At 43.8% G+C, this 23,017-nt stretch overlaps 1 protein-coding gene across 16 annotated transcripts in view; it reads right to left on the bottom strand.

The window, feature by feature from the left end:
- Window positions 1-23,017, bottom strand: part of LOC126424950 (uncharacterized) — a 311,907-nt gene that overhangs the window by 194,407 nt on the left and 94,483 nt on the right. For 5 of the 16 annotated variants that reach the window (XM_050087820.1, XM_050087824.1, XM_050087823.1 and 2 more), the window contains exons 5-7: window positions 21,050-21,235; window positions 9,345-9,524; window positions 5,001-5,240 (exon numbers count right to left, since the gene is read on the bottom strand). The exons of 9 other annotated variants lie outside the window; for them this stretch is intronic. In XM_050087820.1, coding sequence (XP_049943777.1) covers window positions 5,001-5,240; window positions 9,345-9,524; window positions 21,050-21,235 — 606 coding nt within the window. The remainder of the gene's footprint in view (window positions 1-5,000; window positions 5,241-9,344; window positions 9,525-21,049; window positions 21,236-23,017) is intronic. 2 more of the 16 variants (XM_050087810.1, XM_050087812.1) reach the window with 2 other exon arrangements.

Here is a 23,017-nt window from a genome sequence, read left to right as displayed (position 1 = left end):
CATAAATGGTTGCACTGGTGCGTCATGTGCAATTTCCTATTCAGACATAAATCACAGCACCCTTTCAACAAATCTAAGCTTTCTGTGCACCTTTCCTAGTAATGTTTTGCCTGATCACCATATTTCATATAACTTCTTACTATTACCCATTAATGCATATACAATGTGATACACTCAAGACATTTGCTACTAATCTTATAAGCAGATACTACACAGCTAGCTCTCTCTCTCTCTCTCTCTCTCTCTCTCTCTCTCTCTCCCTCTCTCTCTCTCTCTCACACACACACACACACACACACACACACACACACACGCGCGCACACACACACACACACACACACACACACACACACACACACACAGAGTCATTATTTTACATTTATCCTTATTTAACACTGATACAGAACTGCAAGAGAAGTTATTTATTTTCCTCACATGCTATCTGAGACAGAACACAGAGAAAGCCCGAGTGCTTCTATATTTTTGAATCCTTTGCCAAACAAACGTAAACTGCAGGAAAAGGATAGATTACTATTCACCATAAATATGACACGTTAACATCTCAGTCCATCCCTATGCCACTCCCCGTCCTGGGCCACAGCTACAGGGATCGTATCACTGTGGAGACCCTGGTGCAGGACCAGCCCAATCCACCTCCCAGCACTTCCAATTCCAGATCCGTCACAGCCTCGTCCTAGCCCACCAGAGGCCAGGCCGTCCGAGAAAGCAGCTACGTCATCTACCAGCTCTGCAATCACTGCACAGCTTTCTATATCGGTACGAGACAAACGGGCACCGCCAATCTGGGGGGCGAGAGCGAAGTAGCACCACGTGGTACAACTTGCAGGTGAACATAATGTGCTGGATTTTGACGGCTGCTTCACTACTCGAGCCGTGTGGATCCTACCCTCCAACACCAGCTTTTCCGAACTGCAAAAATGAGCATTATCCTTACAAGACATTCTCCACTCCCTCCCGAAATTATAGCTGCCTGAACATACAGTAACCTACTGTCGCTACTGTTTCCATCCCCTCTGTCCTTCCACCTCGTCCATTTTCGTGTCCTCTCACCCTCGCTGTGTGCCTCCCTCTGCCAATGCACCTGACCATCCTTTCCCCTCCTCTTCTCCTCTTTTTCAATCTTCCCCCTCCCTCCACCTCCCAACACTGCACCTGCCAGTATTGCTGTACCTCCATCTAGTCCCTGCATTCCCCGCCCGTCTTCTTCTCTCCCCCCACCTGTTGTTGTGGTCTTCAGTCCTGAGACTTGTTTGATGCAGCTCTCCATGCGACTCTATCCTGTGCAAGCTTCTTCATCTCCCAGTACCTACTGCAACCTACATCCCTCTGAATCTGCTTAGTGTATTCATCTCTTGGTCTCCCTCTACGATTTTTACCCTCCACACTGCCCTCCAATGCTAAATTGGTGATCCCTTGATGCCTCAGAACATGTCCTACCAACCGATCCCTTCTTCTAGTCAAGTTGTGCCACAAACTCCTCTTCTCCCCAATTCTATTCAGTAACTCCTCATTAGTTATGTGATCTACCCATCTAATCTTCAGCATTCTTCTGTAGCACCACATTTCGAAAGCTTCTATTCTCTTCTTGTCCAAACTATTTATCGTCCATGTTTCACTTCCATACATGGCCACACTCGATACAAATACTTTCAGAAACAACTTCCTCACAAATCTATACTCGATTTTAACAAATTTCTCTTCTTCATAAAAACTTTCCTTGCCACTGCCAGTCTACATTTTATATCCTCTCTACTTCGACCATCATCAGTTATTTCGCTTCCCAAATAGCAAAACTCATTTACTACTTTAAGTGTCTCATTTCCTAATCTAATTCCCTCAGCATCACCAGACTTAATTCGACTACATTCCATTATCCTCGTTTTGTTTTGTTGATGTTCATCTTATATCCTCCATTCAAGACACTGTCCATTCCGTTCAACTGCTCCTCCAAGTCCTTTGCTGTCTCTGACAGAATTACAATGCCATCGGCAAACCTCAAAGTTTTTATTTCTTCTCCATGGATTTTAATACCTACTCCGAACGACCAACAAAAGGAAGAAAAGCTAAAGATGGTTCTGGCATGTTCTCCTCTTTATTCTCTTCCTGCTTCTTAGTTTTAATTGTTAGTGCCCTGTTAATCTGCCGGATGGAATACCCATTTTCGCTGAGTACTGTCTTTAAATGGGCGAATTCTTGAGGTAAGCTATCTAGATCTGAGACAGTATGAGCTCTATGAACAAGTGTTTTAAGCAAATTCATGGTTTGTGATGGGTGATGGCAGCTCGATGCTTGCAGGTACAAATCAGTACAAGTGGGTTCCCAGTAAACTGAATGCCCTAGAGAACCATCATTCTTCCTTCGACCAGGACATCCGAGAAAGGCAAACAACCATCTTTCTCTATTTCCATGGTGAACAGGATGTTGCTATGAATGGAGTTGAGGTGATGTAGAAACTCCATTAATTTATCTTCTCCATGAGGCCACACTATGAAAGTGTCAGCCACATACCGCCAAAAAACAGTTGGCTTCAGGGCAGCTGATTCAAGCGCTCTCTCTTCAAAATCCTTCATAAAAAGGTTGGCCACCAAAGGAGACAGGGGGCTACCCATGGCGACACCGTCAGTCTGTTCAAAATATTCTTGATTAAACATAAAATAAGTTAAAATTCACAGGATAGATCGGTAATTTTCACATCTGCCAACACCTGCTTTCTTTGGGATTGTAATTATTATATTCTTCTTGAAACCTAAGGGTATTACTTACGCCTGTCTCATACGCTTTGCTCACCAGATGGTAGAGTTTTGTCAGGACTGGCTCTGCCAAGGCCATCAGTAGTTCTAATGGAATGCTGTCTACTCCTGGGGCCCTGTTTCGACTCGGGTCTTTCAGTGCTCTGTCAAACTCTTCACGCAGTATCGTATCTCCCATTTCATCTTCATCTACATCCTCTTCTATTTCCATAATATTGTCCTCAAGTACATCACCCTTGTATAGACCCTCTATATACTCCTTCCACCTTTCTGCTTTCCCTTCTTTCCTTAGAACTGGGTTTTCGTCTGAGCTCGTGATATTCATACAAGTGGTTCTCTTTTCTCCAAAGGTCTCTTTAATTTTCCTGTAGGCAGTATCTATCTTACCCCTAGCAAGATAAGCCTCTACATCCTTACATTTGTCCTGTAGCCATCCCTGCTTAGCCATTTTGCACTTACTGTCGATCTCATTTTTGAGACGTTTGTATTCCTTTTTGCCTGCTTCATTTACTGCAGTTTTATATTTTCTCCTTTCATCAATTAAATTCAATATTTCTTCTGTTACCCAAGGATTTCTACTAGCCGTTGTCTTTTTACCTACTTGGTACTCTGCTGCCTTCACTACTTCATCCCTCAGAGCTACCCATTCTTCTTCTACTGTATTTCTTTCCCCAATTCCTGTCAATTGTTCCCTTACGCTCTCCCTGAAACTCTGTACAACCTCTGGTTTAGTCAGTTTATCCAGGTCCCATTTCCTTAAATTCCCACCTTTCTGCACTTTCTTCAGTTTTAATCTATAGTTCATAACCAACAGATTGTGGTCAGAGTCCACATCTGCCCCTGGAAATGTCTTGTAATTTAAAACCTGGTTCCTAAATCTGTCTTACCATTATATAATCTATCCGATACCTTCTAGTATCTCCAGGATTCTTCCATGTATACAACCTTCTTTCATGATTCTTGAACCAAGTGTTAATTTTGATTAAGTTATGCTCTGTGCAAAATTCTACCCGACGGCTTTCTCTTTCATTCCTTACCCCCAATCCATATTCACCTACTATGTTTCCTTCTCTCCCTTTTCCTACTCTCGAATTCCAGTCACCCATGACTATTAAATTTTCGTCTCCCTTCACTACCTGAATAATTTCTTTTATCTCATCATACATTTAATCAATTTCTTCATCATCTGCAGAGCTAGTTGGCATATAAACTTGTACTACTGTAGTAGGCGTGGGCTTTGTGTCTATCTTGGCCACAATAATGCGTTCACTATGCTGTTTGTAGTAGCTTACCTGCACTCCTATTTTTTTATTCATTATTGAACCTACTCCTGCATTACCCCTATTTGATTTTGTATTTATAACCCTGTATTCACTTGATCAAAACTCTTGTCCCTCTTGCCACCGAACTTCACTAATCCCCACTATATCTAACTTTAACCTATCCATTTCCCTTTTTAAATTTTCTAACCTACCTGCCCGATTAAGGGATCTGACATTCCACGCTCCGATCTGTAGAATGCCAGTTTTCCTTCTCCTGATAATGACATCCTCTTGAGTAGTCCCCGCCCGGAGATCCGAATGGGGGACTATTTTACCTCCGGAATATTTTACCCAAGAGGACGCCATCATCATTTAACCATACAGTAAAGCTGCATGCCCTCGGGAAAAATTACGGCTGTAGTTTGCCCTTGCTTTCAGCCGTTCGCAGTACCAGCACAGCTAGGCCGTTTTGGTTAGTGTTACAAGGCCAGATCAGTCAATCATCCAGACTGTTGCCCCTGCAACTACTGAAAAGGCTGCTGCCCCTCTTGAGGAACCACACGTTAGTCTGGCCTCTCAACAGATACCACTCCGTTGTGGTTGCACCTATGGTACGGCTATCTGTATCGCTGACACATGCAAGCCTCCCCACCAACGGCAAGGTCCATGGTTCAGATTGCTATTAATGTGACAGTTGCGTTCCAGTCAGACCTGCTGGTGGGAGTGGACATGTGTGCATGAGGTGTGCTTCTCTCTCTCTCTCTCTCTCTCTCTCTCTCTCTCTCTCTCTCTCTCGTCGAAAGCTATACTGTGTAACAGTCTTTCTGTCGTGCATTTCTGCTTCTCGACAGGTCACCTTTGTTATGAGTAAGAATCTATCCTTTTCCTTATATTATTCTTATTCCAACCTGCAGTTTCCAAAGCTTGAACCTGCAAAGTAATTATGTAGACACAGATCTTTCCTTACCTGAGACTGATGAGATTCTCCGGAAACTTATCAAAAGGCTCTCCAGTAACATCCGAATAATCGAATGTCAGACAGCGCAAACCTGACAATTTGAGGATGCTGCTCACACCTGGCTGCAACTCTGTAAAATACGTGGTACCGAAATACATGGTACCCATTCGCAATGTGTGAAGTCGCGGTAGCCCGACGAGGTAGGGGAATAGGCCTCCGCCGAGTCTGCTACAACCTGTCACATCTAGTCTGGAACAAACCACAAGTGCACTATCGTTTACATGGGAACAAGTTGGCAGAAATAAATATGATGAATTTTACTCCTAGCTGTCACCTTTGAGACAGAGCATTTTTCATGTAAATCAAAATTATTGTACATCTTCAAGTAAAATTGTTCCAAAATTAAACTTAAGTCTAAGGTGAGGGTGATGACAAATACACCTACAAAGTGGCATGACTGTCATAAAGGAAAAGTCACAAAAACAACACCTTACACAAGATCTGAAGCAAAGATTTGCAACATTGATGACGATACCCTACTCCTTGAGATAGCCTGAACATCAGGCTTTATAATCAGCAAGCCATTGTTAACACAATGGAAAAGAGCAAAATGCTACATTAGCCACTATCTCACAATGAGAAACTTCAGGGTTATGCATTGAGAAGAAAAAATTTTCTTTATTTCTTTAACAAAAACACACTTTTTGCCTAGAGAAAATACACTATCCCTTGGGTGAAAGTACATTTTTTCCATGTTAAGAGACAATATACTTTTCCATTGAGCTATAAAATTTATCAGTCCTGGGAACTGTAAAGGCTTTTATGCTCCAGTGCAGAGAAACCACCATTGTAATATTTCCTTACATAAAGAATGTAGGTAGAGGTTTCGCTAAGAATTTTGCACGATTGCACTGAAATGCCGATTCTTTGCATATACAAATGTTTACCGCATTTACCCGATTATAAGATGAGGCTTTTCCCAAACTCATCATTCCTAAACTGTAGGATCATTTCATCTCGTATTCACAGTCAACATTTTCACATTGTTTTGTAGAGCATATAGAGGTCATAATACATTTAGAGATGAAGCTTTGACTCTGAGATCACATGCAGGTCAATTCTGAAGAATTTGGAAGGGCAGGGAAAGGGTGGAGGGAGGTATGACAGATGCCTTCTCAGGTCCCACCAAAACCTTTGAAATTGCAATGTATTCTGAATAAACAGGCAAATAATTGTGACAGCAAAGATATAAATTTCACAGCTGTACTGTCAGGATAATGATTAAAAACAGTGGTACCACAAAAAAACTGGGTTAGAAGCAAAATAGGTAGAAAAGAAAACAGTCCAAATATTAATGAAAACCATATCTTTTCCTTTATTTTAACTCCTTATCATAAAACCCTGAGTTACCTCAGTTTTATTATTCTGACAGATACTAAAAATCCATAGTGTACTTGGGCAGCTTATAAATAGACCTGTGAAAAAGTAGAACTCCATTTATACCTGTTTCAGCACTGATAGTTAAGTGTTCAGCCACTATAGAGCATCTGGTACTGCGTTTGTACCTGGCTGTCGTGGTGGTTGCCACTCGGTACCATCTTTACTGTGTGCAGCTTTAGATGCTCGACAATTAAACACGTGCATTCCAGCCTTTCTCCTGTATTGTTGTTTAGGTTTACTACAGTGATCCTAAGTCTGACATTGAATTTAAGCACGTTGTTGTTGTTGTTGTTCTTGTTGTGGTCTTCAGCCCTGAGACTGGTTTGATGCAGCTGCAAGCTTCTTCATCTCCCAGTACCTACTGCAGCCTACATCCTTCTGAATCTGCTTGGTGTATTCATCTCTTGGTCTCCCTCTACGATTTTTACCCTCCACGCTGCCCTCCAACACTAAATTGGTGATCCCTTGATGCCTCAGAACATGTCCTACCAACCGGTCCCTTCTTCTAGTCAAGTTGTGCCACAAACTCATCTTCTCCCCAATCCTATTCAGTACCACCTCATTGGTTATGTGATCTACCCATCTAATCTTCAGCATTCTTCTGTAGCACCACATTTCGAAAGCTTCTATTCTCTTCTTGTCTAAACTATTTATCGTCCATGTTTCACTTCCATACATGGCTAACACTTAAATCAATACTCGACGTTAACAAATTTCTCTTCTTCAGAAACACTTTCCATGCCATTGCCAGTCTACATTTTACATCCTCTCTACTTCGACCATCTTCAGTTATTTTGCTCCCCAAACAGCAAAACTCCTTTACTACTTTAAGTGTCTCATTTCCTAATCTAATTCCCTCAGCATCACCCGACTTAATTCGACTACATTCCATTAGCCTCATTTTGCTTTTGTTGATGTTCATCTTAGATCCTCCTTTCAAGACATTGTCCATTCCGTTCAACTGCTCCTCCAAGTCCTTTGCTGTCTCTGACAGAATTACAATGTCATCGGCGAACCTCAAAGTTTTTATTTCTTCTCCATGGATTTTAATACCTACTCCGAACTTTTCTTTTGTTTCCTTTACTGCTTGCTCAATATACAGATTGAATAACATCGGAGGAGGCTACAACCCTGTCTCACTCCCTTCCCAACCACTGCTTCCCTTTCACACCCCTCGACTCTTATAACAGCCATCCGCTTTCTGTACAAATTGTAATTAGCCTTTCGCTCCCTGCATTTTACCCCTGCCACCTGCTGAATTTGAAAGACAGTATTCCAGTCAACATTGTCAAAAGCTTTCTCTAAGTCTACAAATGCTAGAAACGTAGGTTTGCCTTACCTTAATATTTCTTCTAAGATAAGTCGTAGGGTCAGTATTGCGTCATGTGTTCCAACATTTCTACGGAATCCAAACTGATCTTCCCCAAGGTCCGCTTCTACCAGTTTTTCCATTCGTCTGTAAAGAATTCACGTTAGTATTTTGCAGCCATGACTTATTAACGTGATAGTTCAGTAATTTTCACATCTGTCAACACCTGCTTTCTTTGGGATTGGAATTATTATATTCTTCTTCAAGTCTGAGGGTATTTCGCCTGTCTCATACATCTTGCACACCAGATGGTAGAGTTTTGTCAGGACTGGCTCTCCCAAGGCTGTCGGTAGTTCTAATGGAATGTTGTCTACTCCCAGGACCTTGTTTCGACTCAGGTCTTTCAGTGCTCTGTCAAACTCTTCATGCAGTATCATATCTCCCATTTCATCTTCATCTACATTCTCTTCTATTTCTATAATATTGTCCTCAAGAACATCGCCCCTGTATAAACCCTCTATATACTCCTTCCACCTTTCTGATTTCCCTTCTTTGCTTAGAACTGGGTTTCCATCTGAGCTCTTAATATTCATACAAGTGGTTCTCTTTTCTCCAAAGATCTTTAATTTTCCTGTAATCAGTATCTATCTTACTCCTCTTGAGATAAGCCTCTACATCCTTACATTTGTCCTCTAGCCATCCCTGCTTAGCCATTTTGCACTTCCTGTCAATCTCATTTTTGAGACGTTTGTATTCATTTTTCCCTGCTTCATTTACTGCACCTTAGAAAGTGAAGAAGAATGTGGCGTTATTTCATTCGAGACCGAAAGTGACGACAGTTTGCCAGTCGAGCGACAAGTACTTGCCGGTGGTACGAGATAAATACGTCCACTGTGCTCTGGCCAGCTTCTACGAGATTTCTGTTCACAGGAAACCGTTGTGAAATCCACACTTAGAATTGACAGTTGCACAGAAACCTAAAAATGACTCCAAGTTTCAGATATATCAATCGAAGTCTAGTGCACCAGTATGCTCAGGATTTTACTATTGGTGATTTTCAAAATTTTGTAACTTATAATTTTGAGCTCTAAAAACCATCTTTATATTTCAGTATGTAATGTCTTTCAGTATATAATGTTTTTCATTAATAAAAAATATCATTTTTGGAACATAATTTGAAAAAAATATATATATATATTAAGGGGTTAATTCTCCTTGTATTATCAAAATGTAGACAGTCAAAACTGGAATTTTAGGCAGATACATAATGTCAATAAAACAGTTTGTTACTCTGATTAGTCAGGGTATGTTAAAATAAATGTTTCTAAAGAAGCCTTTCGGATCGTCTTATACTTGAGTAAAAACAGTAGTAAACTTCATGCGTGTTTGACAATTGTTGCACTCTACCTCAGTCATATTACAGTTTTAATGGCCAGCTGCATATTTTATTTAATGTCTTGACTTACAATTCTTATTCAACACAATTTCAGTCACAACATTTATGAGTAACTCACACGATTCTGTACTACTTCACCAGTTACGTTTTCATTATTCAGCAAAATACTCTGTCTGCACTACACTGCAAAGCCAGCAACATCACTTACATTTCAAGATGTTCTAGACGGTCAATCTCCGAGAAGGCAGCAGGCGACAGCTTCGTAGCGTGAGTGACGGAGAGCTGCCGCAAACCGGGACATCCGTGGCTGATGGCAATTACTGTGTTATCTTCCACACCGTATCCGTGTGGTAGATCCAGCACTTTCAGTTGTGGCAGTCCTCCATTCCTTAAAAATACAATCGAGTACATAGTTTATGTTGTGTCACATTATTTTGTCTTTATAATGGGGGGAAAAAATAAGAAACAGCAACCTAACACATTCTGCTTACAATGACAGAACACACCCTGCTCACCAATTTTGATAACTTCAGGACGCTGATCAGTTGCCACAGCAAAGTAACTCTCATGAAAGGATAGGATCACAACACTACATTTTTTGGAAACATCCACGTCAAATGAACCGAGGCGCTATCTGATTTGCACCAAGTACAATTTTAGAACACTAAAAAATAGGGAAATTGTAACTATATTAATTTTCCAGGTATCAAAATTCTAATTTAAATTTGTTTCATATATGTTCGACTGATCACGGACAGTGGGGACACGCGGATATCGAGGTGATCATTATATAGTATGGGAAAATAAAACTGGCCACAACACGAGAGTAGAGCAACATTGGCAACCTCGATTTGAGCAATAGAGAACCACGGGTCAGAAATGCACCGTCGGGAAGCTCCCGCTGTAGAACAGCAGCCGGTCAGCTGCGAGGATGTGTCTAGTTGTGTAATTTTGTCAGAATCGGTGCTACTGAAGTTGTTAGAATAAAAGTTAATTCAGGTTATCTCTACATGACAAAAAAAACAAACATGTAGCCTATACATTTCAGTATTAACAACACTGGATCTTACAGTACCTCATGTCAACTATCTACATGCAGTCCTGTTTCTCCAGTACCAATTAGTATCTTATTATTGACATTACAGTACTATTAGCATAATTGGATTTAACAGTCTACCATTAAACAGTAAACATAACAGAAAATTCGTGTGTCAGGTAACTAGCCGTGGATATGTATTTAAAGTTTTACCAAGTTTGACAGACCAGCTGATACTATCATCTGCAGCTAATTTAAGTAGTAACTGTGCTCTTTAGTGTAACAGGCAATTACGCTGCAGAAAGTTAGTTCAAGAGCACACACTTTTCCGTGCTCTCGTCACCGATCAGCTGTAGCTCCACAACGGTGCAGTTATGACCTACAGTTATTCAGAAAATGTTTGTCAATTCTGTGTCCTCTTCTGTGGTCTGAATCGATCAGTCAGGTTGTTGTTCTCTGTCTTTCATATGACCAAACAACTCAGTCATTTATGTCATACAACTGAGTCTGTGAAAATAAAAGTTTCTTAAAATGTATACAGCTGTGGTATGTGTCACGCCAAAGTTTCACCCGTTACCACAGATGTGCCTCGAGATAAAGGCCTCACTGACTGTGGCCGACTGGTACGAGACCTGTGTTCATATTATTTGTTTACTTTGATCCTCAGTCCAGATTCTGCTTTCTGTACGCTTTCTGTTTTTTATTGGCAACAAAGTGTTTTACAATTCCTATTGCTGTCTTCTAGGACTTGGAGAGGGGACTCAGTATACAAGTTTTTAATAATGAACCCGCACCTCTTGAGATGTAAAATAAGTTTGAAGATTAGAACACTTTTGAATCCACCACTTCCCAGTGCACGCACCTATTGAGAGGAATGTGCCGTTCTCACACGCTGTTGTAATTATGACATCACGTACTATTTTCCTCTGACTCCAACAATGGCTGCAAGTACGTTCCTGGTCAGTACGTTCACAACTGCAGCGATCTGCGGTGTTTCACAGACCGGCCAAACTCTCTACTTTGAAGAGAATGTCCTTCACCACGTAGAATGGAACACTAAGACGAATATTCTAAACACTGACTGTATCGTGTGCTCCTACAGCACGTGAGTCGGAGCTTATTACCTCCACTGTGTGCGTGTCTGCACACAGTGAAGTGGAAGATATGAAAGTGATCCAACCTTCAAACTTATTTTACATCCAAATGGTAAATTTGCAGACATGGGTTCCTCATCAGATTTGTTCTGCCAAGTCACCTGCACAAGCCTTAGGAACCTGTAACAGGAATTGTGAAAATCTTTCCTTAAGCGTTTTTTGGAAACATGAATATGAAAAACAAAAATTGTTACACACACACACACACACACACACACACACTCTCTCTCTCTCTCTCTCTCTCTCTCTCTCTCTCTCTCTCTCTCTCTCTCTCCCTCTCTCTCTGTGTGTGTGTCTCTGTCTCTCTCTCTCTCTGTGTGTGTGTGTGTGTGTGTGTGTGTGTGTGTGTGTGTGTGTGTGTGTGTGTGTGTGTGTGTGTCCTCTAACTTGCCAAAGGGTTTCTTCTGAAAAACTCTACACTTCTGCTATCTAGTGCAGTGAGAGGCTTCCTTTACTTCATAATATTTACATTAGAACTGCCAGATCTTTGGCTGGTTGATTTGAAGCCACCAAATTTGTGAGTAACCCTGACAGCTGAGAGACCTAACCCCTGCTGGCTCAGTACATGTTTTCAGTAACAAACAGCACACCATACTGTACATATGCAAGGGTAAGATGACCCCAATTTTAAGACGAGCCCCCTTTTATTTGACTGGCTTCTTAAGAAAAATTAATTTTTAACATATTCTTGACCAATCAAAATTACAAACTGTTTTATTGACAAAGTATTTGCCTAAAGAGTTAACATTATACCTGTTCTAAATTTATGCCATTTTAATTGAATTAACTGTGAGTTGTTCTGATGATGTGATGACCTCAGAATATGGCTGTTTTCATCCAAATACGTGTAGGATTTTGCTTTTGTACAGGTGTGACAATTTTGCGGTGTCTCTCACTTCCAAACACATAATCTGCTCACTGCTCTCTCATTAGCTACATAGAACTGACAGCTGACACATATCCTTTCACACCCATCATACATCACAGTGAACATCGATAACACTACAGCGGGAAACACACAACTATGCCACTGGCCCCTATGTAGACTAACAGTCTGCTGCAGAAGTTAATACTACTATTGTGTGTTTGTCCAGTTTTAAAGTCAATTCAGTTCTGAATACATGTGCATTCAGGCAAACTGCAGTTTAAACATGGAAGATGTACAAAAAGAGACAGAGTATGTGGTACAGATTACCACGGTTGGCATATCAGGTATCTTATGTGACCTCAGTAAGGCATTTGCTATGGTGAACCATACGCAGCTGCCCCTCAAATTAGCTTCTTATGGTGTCCATGAAAAATCTTTAAATTAGTTCAAGTCATATCTCAAAAATAGGAAACAGAGGGTAGTTATACAACATAAGGGCAAGAAAGCTTGCTCTAGTTGGAAGGAAATACATGCAGGTGTACCCCAGGGGTCCATACAAGGCCCATTACTATATAAATGACACACCAGGTAAGGTAACTTCAGATACGATTCTGTATGCAGATGACTCAACAGCAGTAGTCTGCTGTAAAAACACTGAAGAATTAGCACAGAAAACAAAACAGACTGATCATGTGGATTGCTTACTGAAGCAGTTAAATAGTTTTGTTTATGCAATGAGGGTTCTGAATAAAGTAACTGACTTAGCTGTTAGGAAAATTGTGTATCATACATATTTTATATCAGTTGTAAGGTATGGCATAATTTTTTGGGGAGTTGAAAAGGAAGCCACCTAAGAGTGTTCAAGCTACAGAAAAAAAATTATCAGAGCTATGACTGGAACAAACCTTTATTTGCAAGCCTTGACTTTCTGACCATTCCTTCCATGTTTATATATGAAACACTTCTCTGAGTTAAGAAACCCACATCTTTTTGAGGGAAATTCATTTGCACATACTTATCCAACAAAACACAAACAAGATTACATGTTACATTGCCATAGACTACCATTATCTGAAAATACTGCATATTACATGGCTTTGAAGCTTAGCAAATAAAATCCATTCAAAGATGAAGGACTGTAAGCTAGAATCTACCTGTGCAAACATTGAAAATATTTAAAAAGCCAACTGCTACTACAGTGTGGATGATTTTATAAACAGAGACAAGTAGGAGATAATATATCTGTTTTGTTTTCCTGTTTTTTCTACATTACGTTCTATGTGTATGCTTATGTTCCCTTTTACTGGAGGTATATGTTCTTTTTAAATGTGTCGATACTTGTAAACTATAATGAGAACTATGTATCTAAATATGTAGATGTAAACACATATATTACATTTATGGAAATATGTGGTCCTTGAGGTATGTCCATATTTATAAACTACAGAAACAAACATGAAAAATACTTCCATATGCGTTATTTTAATGTATCTTGTTTTAGGTATCCTTAGGTAGGCACAGATATATTCATTGATGAGTGACCAATATTTCAATCAAACGACTGTATATAACATGTCATGTGACAATAAAGATGTTGTGTTGGCTGAAGAGTCAACACCGTGTTACGAGAGGAGGCCAAAAGGCACGCATTTTAGCTCACGCAGGCTGGCGTAAGGAGGGAAGAACTATATTGACGTGAGATCTGGAACATGACAAGGAATTAGAATTCAGAAAGCGGACATAATTAGTTTGATACTTAACTTTAATCCATTAACGATATTTTTTTTTTTTTTTTTTTTTTTTTTTTTTTTTTTTTTTTTTTTTTTTTTTTTTTTTGGTTTTAGGGCGCAAAACTTCTATGGTCATTAGCGCCCATCCCGTGACGTAGGAAACAGGAAAAAAACGAAATTTAAAATCAGCAGCAAGGGGAACAAAGTCATAAAATTTGAGAAACTAAAGGCAGAAGGAATGCTTTAAAAATCCACTATAGAAAGGGGTTGGTTGTCCCCAAAAAAAAAAATCAAATGACTGACATCATTGCACTGTCACTAATAAACTGTAGAAAGCGGTCAGCTGATCGCGTGTCATCTGCTAAAATCAACGATAGATCAGGCGATAGCTGTAGACGGGAGCGTAACGGATTAAAATAGGGGCATTCAATTAAAAGGTGTCTGACCGTCCACAGCTGAGAGCAGTGGGGACAGAGTGGGGGAGGATCACCGCTTAAAAGATGTCGATGGCTAAAAAGACAGTGCCCTATCCGGAGTCTAGCTAAAATTACCTCCTCCCGACGACGCGTTCGGGAGGAAGAGGTCCAAGCGCAAGGAAAGGCTTTCACTTCCCGCAATTTATTGTGGGGAAGTGTTGACCAATGCGCATGCCATAAATGAGCAACTTGGCGACATAAACCGCTCCGTAGATCGGTAAACGGAAGAGACTGAATAGCTGGCCGAGGAAGAGAGACTGCAGCCTTGGCCGCTATATCGGCCGCCTCATTCCCACAGATACCAGCGTGTCCCGGGAGCCAGAGGAACGCCACTGAGACGCCCCCCAGGTGGAGCAAGCGCAGACAGTCCTGAATCCGGTGGACCAGAGGGTGCACAGGGTAAAGAGCTTGGAGACTTAGGAGAGAGCTGAGAGAATCTGAGCAGATTACGTACTGTATCCGCTGATGGTGGCGGATGTAGTGGACAGCCTGGAGAACAGCGTAAAGCTCCGCAGTATAAACCGAACACTGGTCGGGAAGCCGAAAGTGATTTGGGGCGTCGCCAACAATATAGGCACTCCCTACACCTAACGATGTTTTCGAGCCATCGGTGTAAATAAATGTGGCTTCCGTCATTTGTGCACATAGAGCAGCGAATGCCCGACGGTAAACAAGTGTAGGGGTACCATCCTTGGGAAATTGACATAGGTCTCTGAGCAAGTCGATCCGGGGACGGAGCCAGGGCGGTGCTGTACCCCAAGTTGTCAAGAAGGTTTTAGGAAAGCGGAAGGAGAGAGAATGGAGCAGTTGATGGAAGCGGACTCCTGGGGGTAGTAGGGAGGAGGAGTGGCCTGCATACCCGACATCAAAGGAGGTGTCGAAAAAAAGGTCATGGGCTGGATTAGCAGGCATGGAAGACAGATGGCTAGCATAACGACTCAGAAGGACTGCCCGCCGATTGGACAGCGGAGGTTCAGCAGTCTCAGCATAAAGGCTTTCCACACGGCTGGTGTAAAAAGCTCCAGACACTAAACGTAATCCACAGTGGTGGATAGAGTCGAGACGCCGAAGAATAGACGGCCGAGCAGAGGAGTAGACTATGCTTCCATAGTCCAATTTCGAGCGCACTAAGGCGTGATAGAGACGGAGAAGGACCACTCGGTCCGCTCCCCAGGAGGTACCATTCAGGACACGGAGGGTGTTAAGGGAACGCAGACAGCGAGCCGAAAGATAGGAAACGTGGGAGGCCCAGCACAGTTTTCTGTCAAACATAAGACCCAAGAATTTAGCGACGTCGGAAAACGGAAGGTTGACAGGACCTAGATGTAAGGAGGGCGGAAGAAACTCCTTACGTCGCCAAAAATTAACACAAACGGTCTTACTGGGTGAGAAACGGAAGCCGGTTTCGATGCTCCACGAGTGGAGGCGATCGAGACATCCTTGAAGACGTCTTTCAAGCAGGCTGGTCCGTTGAGAGCTGTAGAAGATCGCAAAATCGTCCACAAAGAGGGAGCCCGAGACATCAGCAAGGAGACAATCCATAATTGGATTAATGGCGATGGCAAACAGTACAACACTCAGCACGGAGCCCTGGGGTACCCCCTTTTCTTGGGAGAAAGTACGGGAGAGAGTACTGTTCACCCGCACCCTAAATGTGCGCTCTGCCATAAATTCGCGAAGAAAAAGGGGCAGCCGGCCTCGAAAGCCCCAAGAGAACAGTGTGCGGAGGATGCCTGTCCTCCAACAGGTATCATATGCTCTCTCCAGATCAAAAAATATTGCTACCGTTTGGCGTTTCCGGAGAAAATTGTTCATGATGTAAGTGGAGAGAGCAACAAGATGGTCAACTGCAGAACGATGCTTTCGGAATCCGCGTTGGGCAGGTGTTAAAAGACTGCGGGATTCCAGCCACCAAGCTAAACGGTAATTCACCATACGCTCTAAAACCTTACAGACACTACTCGTGAGAGAAATGGGGCGATAGCTAGAGGGGAGATGTTTGTCCTATCCAGGTTTCGGAACGGGAACGACAATAGCTTCCCGCCATCGCCTGGGAAAGGTACTGTCGGTCCAAATTCGATTGTAAAGGCGAAGGAGGTAACGCAGGCTATGGGTTGATAAATGCAGCAACATTTGGACATGGATACCATCCGGTCCTGGGGCGGAGGAGCGAGAAGAAGAGACGGCATGTTGGAGTTCCCGCATGGAGAAAACAGTATTGTAGCTTTCGCGATTTTGAGAGGAGAAAGCAAGATGTCGCACTTCCGCTGCACGTTTCTTCGGGAGAAACGCTGGCGGGTAATTTGAAGAGCTCGAAATCTCAGCAAAGTGCAGACCCAATGAGTCAGGAATTGCGACGGGGTCCACTAAGGTATCATGCGCGACAGTGAGCCCAGAGACCAGGGAGGAACTAGGCGCGCGTGAGAACCGTCGAAGCCGACTCCAAACTTCCGAGGAGGGAGTGAAGATGTTAAATGAGCTAATAAAGAATTTCCAGCTTGCCTTCTTGCTATCGCGGATGACGCGACGGCATCGCGCACGGAGCTGCTTATATCGGATACAGTTTGCCAAAGTTGGATGGTGACGGAAAATGCGAAGAGCACGTCGCCGCTCACGTATTGCGTCACGGCATGCCTCGTTCCACCAAGGAACTGGGGGGCGCCGGGGCAATTCGGAGGTGCGTGGTATTGAACGTTCCGCAGCTGTGAGAATAACGTCGGTAATATGTGTGACCTCATCGTCGACGCTGGGAAAGCGACGGTCATCGAATGTCGCTAGAGACGAAAAGAGTGTCCAATCGGCTTGGGCAAACTTCCAGCGTCGCGAGCGCATATATGGCAGTTGAGGCTGCAGTCTAAGAACACATGGAAAGTGGTCACTCGAGTGTGTATCATCAAGGGCGAACCATTCGAAGCACCGAGCTAGCGGAACAGTACCGACCGCAAGGTCCAAATGAGATAAATTTGTCGTGGAGGCAGACAAAAATGTGGGGACCCCAGTGTTGAGGCAGACTAGATCCGCTTGGTGGAAGACGTCTAGCAATAGTGAGCCACGTGGACAAGGATGTGGAGATCCCCAAAGCGGGTGGTGGGCATTGAAGTCCCCAACCAGCAAATAGGGGGGTGGAAGCTGACCAAGAAGATTAAGGAGATCAGCTCGTGCCATTGGTGTGGACGATGGAATGTATACCGTACAAAGAGAGAACGTGTATCCAGAAAGGGAAAGACGGACGGCGACAGCTTGGAAGGAACTGTTTAAGGGGATTTGGTGATAATGGAGAGTATCGTGGAGAAGAATCATGAGTCCTCCATGGGCTGGAGTGCCTTCAACAGAGGGGAGGTCATATCGAACGGACTGAAAATGAGGGAGAACAAAGCGGTCATGGGGACGCAGCTTTGTTTCCTGAAGACAGAAGATGACCGGCGAGTAGGATCGTAAGAGGATCGACAATTCATCCCGATTGGCTCGAATGCCGCGGATATTCCAGTGGATAATGGACATAGGGTGAACAGAAAATGGAGGAACGTGACCAAGGGTGCTGTCAACTCAACGACTGCTCAGAGCTTGCGACCGACAGCATGGAATGGCATTCAGTCGAAGGCAGAAGATCCTGATCCATAGGTTGGTCAGGAGCAGCTCCAGCCACCAAGGATCGGCCAGTTGACCGGCCACCAGCAGTGCGCCTCGGCGACACAGAAGACGGCCGAGGGCGATTTCCGCCAGGTGGTGCTGTAGATGGGACACGCCTTGGCGGAGAAGGAGAGGAACTGTGTTTCTTCATAGCCTTCTTGGAAATATGATGTTTAGATGAAGGAGGAACCGATGGTTGTGAAGTTGCGGTACGTAAAAACTCTTCATGAGAATGCTCTTTTTTCGAAGACTTGGCGTCCGACTTTTGGGCTCGAGATTTAGCAGAACCCGACGAAGGGTGAGCCATTGAGTGGGCAGGCGAAAGTGGTGAGGTTGAACGGGCGATCTTTGCGCTGGCCGATCTGACGACCGTGGTACTAAAGGTGAGGTCGCAAGTCTGCGTGGCCGCCTCCTTTGTTGGCCGAGGAGAAGCAAGGACAGTGCTGTATTTTCCTTTCTGAGGCACAGTGGGCTGTCGACTGGCGAGTAACTTTTGAGCAGCAAAGGTCGACACCTTTTCCTTCACTCTTATTTCCTGGATGAGTTTTTCGTCCTTAAAAACGGGGCAATCTCGAGAGGAAGCAGCGTGGTCACCCATACAGTTGATGCAGCGAGGGGATGGAGGTGGACAAGCACCCTCATGGGCATCCTTGTCACACGTAACACATTTGGCCGGATTGGAACAGGACTGGCTGGTGTGATTGAACCGCTGACATTGATAGCAACGCGTAGGGTTTGGGACATAAGGGCGAATGGAAATTATCTCATAGCCTGCTTTGATTTTTGATGGGAGTTGAACTTTGTCAAATGTCAAGAAGACAGTGCGGGTTGGAATGATGTTCGAGTCAACCCTTTTCATAACCCGATGAACAGCTGTGACGCCCTGGTCAGACAGGTAGTGCTGAATTTCTTCGTCGGACAATCCATCGAGGGAGCGTGTATAAACGACTCCACGCGAGGAATTTAAGGTACGGTGCGGTTCCACCCAGACAGGGAAGGTGTGGAGCAGAGAAGTACGCAGCAATTTTTGAGCCTGGGGGGCACTGTGTGTTTCCAACAACAGGGTGCCATTTCGTAATCTGGAACAAGACTTTACAGGACCCGCAATTGCGTCGACACCTTTCTGAATAATGAAAGGGTTGACCGTGGAAAAGTCGTGACCTTCGTCAGACCGAGAAACAACAAGGAACTGTGGCAACGATGGAAGAACCGTCTGTGGCTGAGACTCAGTGAACTTACGTTTGTGAGCAGACATAGTGGAAGGTGAGGAAACCATTGCGGAAGAATCCCCCATGATTACCGGCGTCTCCGATGGCGCGCTCCTTCCTTGTGGGGGCCCTCACCGAGGGCACACCCGCCTTAGGTGATTGTTCACACCTCAGGTCACACCTCCCGACAAGCGGACGGAGGGACCAATCGGCACTTTCGGAAGGTATCAGCTCGGGTAATCACCCCTCCCTGGGCCTGGCCGTTACCAGGGGGTACGTACGTGTCCTACCTGTCTACCCGGGGCGGGGAATTACGCGTTACCCCGTCACCGGCTACACATGGAAGTGCGTGGGTCGGCCTTCAGACACGCACAGGGAGGAAGAAAGACAGGGAAAGGAAAGAAGAGAGGTCTCAAATGCCGCAGCGGAGAAAAGGGTAAAGAGAAGAGGTAAAGAGAAGAGGTAAGGGAAAGAGAAGGACGAAGAAAGATGAAGACAAACAAGCAAGGAAGGCGAAGAGTGCGGTACATTTACAAGCGTCCGTCTCCGGACGTAGGCACAAACCATACTCCCAGAGGGGGAGAAAGGGAAGGAAAGAGCCAGAGGTGAGGGGGGGGGGGCGAAGATGGGGGATGGGGAAGGATATGGAAAGGGGGGATATGCAGCCCGGAAAAGAAGGAAGGCCACATTAGCTCGGGGTCCCGTGCTCGCTACACACGTATCCGCAAAAGAGTTGTGGATCCCCTGGGGGGTCCATTAATGATGAACATTGCTCTTGACGGTACATGATTCACAATATTATCTGTTCAGATTATAGTAACTGAATATGGCACCTTGCTAGGTCATAGCAAATGACGTAGCTGAAGCAGGTCCGACTATCGGACCGCAGCCGATTTAAAGGCTACCACCTAGCAAGTGTGGTGTCTGGTGGTGACACCACAAAAGATTCTCTTCTGTTCTATTCCCCTCCCCACACTCATCCTAGTTCCCTGCCAAGCTATTCCCCCACCGAGCCTCGTATAGTGCTGCTCGAGACTGTGGAACGTGTACTACAATATCTTCAGAGTGCAAGTCAGATGTAACAACAATGACAACCACAACCGACACATAAATAAAGTTCACAATCATGATTCGGTCCAATTCTTTAACTATTGCTTACCCCACGATCTACTGACGTCTGTCATTACTATCTCCTGATGAGTCTCGCCACTATAATTTACAGTCAACCTAATACGATTTATTTTGTTAATTAGAAATCTAATTCTGGATTAATTTTCCTCTCTTCTCATCTGAATGTCACCATGTTCTAAAGCTGATTAAAAGTTGGTAATGTTTCACCCATTGTTCTAATACACGAACAGCAACTGAATTTCTCACTTGCAATGCACTTGATAAATCCTTCCAGTCTCTCATAATCAAATAAAATATTGATCTGGGGTCAGAATCGAGTAATGTTTTTTGAAGGACAACATTTCCGCTTTTGAATGTTATGTTTACTTAAAAATTAGTATTAATGTTTCTATCGGGAAACCTCGAGACTCTTTCGATGCAAATATCATTTGCCCGGCACTGCCCTTCTGAATTCTTCAAAATAAACCTGCACGTGACCTCAGCTAGCAAAGCTTCATCTGTAAATGTAGGATACCCTCTATATACTCTATTAAACAATGTTAAAATGTTAATCTCAACAGCAACAGTTTAATCTGCCAATATTACTCGATCTCATATTTTCTGAATGGCAAATTTGGAAAAAAAAACCTCATCTTATAATCAGGTAAATACAGCAGTTACCTACTTGATGGGTCACTTACGTAAAAGCCAGAGCAGCTGTTCCGGGCGGTATTCGATCGGGGACGGACATCCTGAGTTCCCGCAAGTGCTTCAAGCTTCCGACGGTAGTGAACGCCTTTCTGGCCGAGTTGCGGACTATGTCGTACTCATAAAGTTCCAGACATTCCAAGCTGTCGGCATATACCGGCAGCAACTGTATGACGTGCCTGTGTAACAACAGAAATGGGGCTCGTGAAAATTATTCGTCTTCTGTCACATTTGAGGAGACCACACAAACGGCATACACTATATTCCAATTCCAAATTAAGGGTTCTTATTCTGCATTTGTAACATTTCTGTGTTCGACTGTCACCTTTACATCACTTGCCACTGAAATACGACATCATTACTATTACCACCACATTAATTTGCATCGAAAGTATACCTGTGAGGGACAGATTGCGTGGGTATACATCAGACATCGTGGTGAGTGTCAGGGCACTGGGTACTAGGCCTTCTGTTGGGTACAAAATAGTCTTTCCGCTCCCAGGATTGGAATGACTCCTTATCCTCTCCCTTAAAACCCAAATCCTTTCGTCTTTCCCTCTCCTTCCCTCTTTCCTGACGAGGCAACCGTTGGTTGCGAAAGCTAGAATTTTGTGTTTATGTTTGTGTGTGTATCGACATGCCAGCGCTTCGTTTGGTAAGTCACATCATCTTTGTTTATATATATATAGGTGCCTATCGAACTGCCAGCGCTTTCGTTCGGTAAGTCACACATCTTTGTTTTTAGATATATTTTTCTTTCCCTCTCCATCCCTCTTTCCTGATGAGGCAACAGTTTGTTGCGAAAGCTTGAATTTTGTGTGTGTGTTTGTTTTTTTGCGTGTCAGTGCTTTTGTTTGGTAAGTCTCATCATTCCACGTGGGAAAAATATATCTAAAAACAAAGAAGATGTGACTTACCAAACAAAAGCACTGGCAGGTCGATAGACACACAAACAAACACAAACATACACACTAAATTCAAGCTTTTGCAACAAACGGTTGCTTCGTCAGGAAAGAGGGAAGGAGAGGGAAAGACGAAAGGATGTGGGTTTTAAGGGAGAGGGTAAGGAGTCATTATAATCCCAGGAGCGGAAAGATTTACCTTAGGGGGAAAAAAGGACAGGTATACACTCGCACACACACACATATCCATCCGCATATACACAGACACAAGCAGACATTTGTAAAGGCAAAGAGTTTGGGCAGAGATGTCAGTCGAGGCGGAAGTACAGAGGCAAAGATGTTGTTGAAAGACAGGTCAGGTATGAGCAGCGGCAAATTGAAATTAGAGATTAGCGGAGATTGAGGACTGGCGGATAGTGAGAAGAGAGGATATGCTGAAGGGCAAGTTTCCATCTCCGGAGTTCTGACAGGTTGGTGTTAGTGGGAAGTATCCAGATAACCCGGACGGTGTAACACTGTGCCAAGATGTGCTGGCCGTGCACCAAGGCATGTTTAGCCACAGGGTGATCCTCATTACCAGCAAACACTGTCTGCCTGTGTCCATTCATGCGAATGGACAGTTTGTTGCTGGTCATTCCCACATAGAAGGCTTCACAGTGTAGGCAGGTCAGTTAGTAAATCACGTGGGTGCTCTCACACGTGGCGCTGCCTTTGATCGTGTACACCTTCCGGATTACAGGACTGGAGTAGGTGGTGGTGGGAGGGTGCATGGGACAGGTTTTACACCGGGGGCGGTTACAAGGATAGGAGCCAGAGGGTAGGGAAGGTGGTTTGGGGATTTCATAGGGATGAACTAAGAGGTTACGAAGGTTAGGTGGACAGCAGAAAGACACTCTTGGTGGAGTGGGGAGGATTTCATGAAGGATGGATCTCATTTCAGGGCAGGATTTGAAGAAGTCGTATCCCTGCTGGAGAGCCACATTCAGAGTCTGATACAGTCCCGGAAAGTATCCTGTCACAAGTGGGGCACTTTTGGGGTTCTTCTGTGGGAGGTTCTGG

The sequence above is a fragment of the Schistocerca serialis genome, chromosome 10 (genome assembly GCF_023864345.2).
Source record: "Schistocerca serialis cubense isolate TAMUIC-IGC-003099 chromosome 10, iqSchSeri2.2, whole genome shotgun sequence".
NCBI classification, from domain to species: Eukaryota; Metazoa; Arthropoda; class Insecta; order Orthoptera; family Acrididae; genus Schistocerca; species Schistocerca serialis.
Note: the sequence above shows the minus strand (reverse complement) of the source record. Positions and strands in the feature narration are given on the sequence as shown.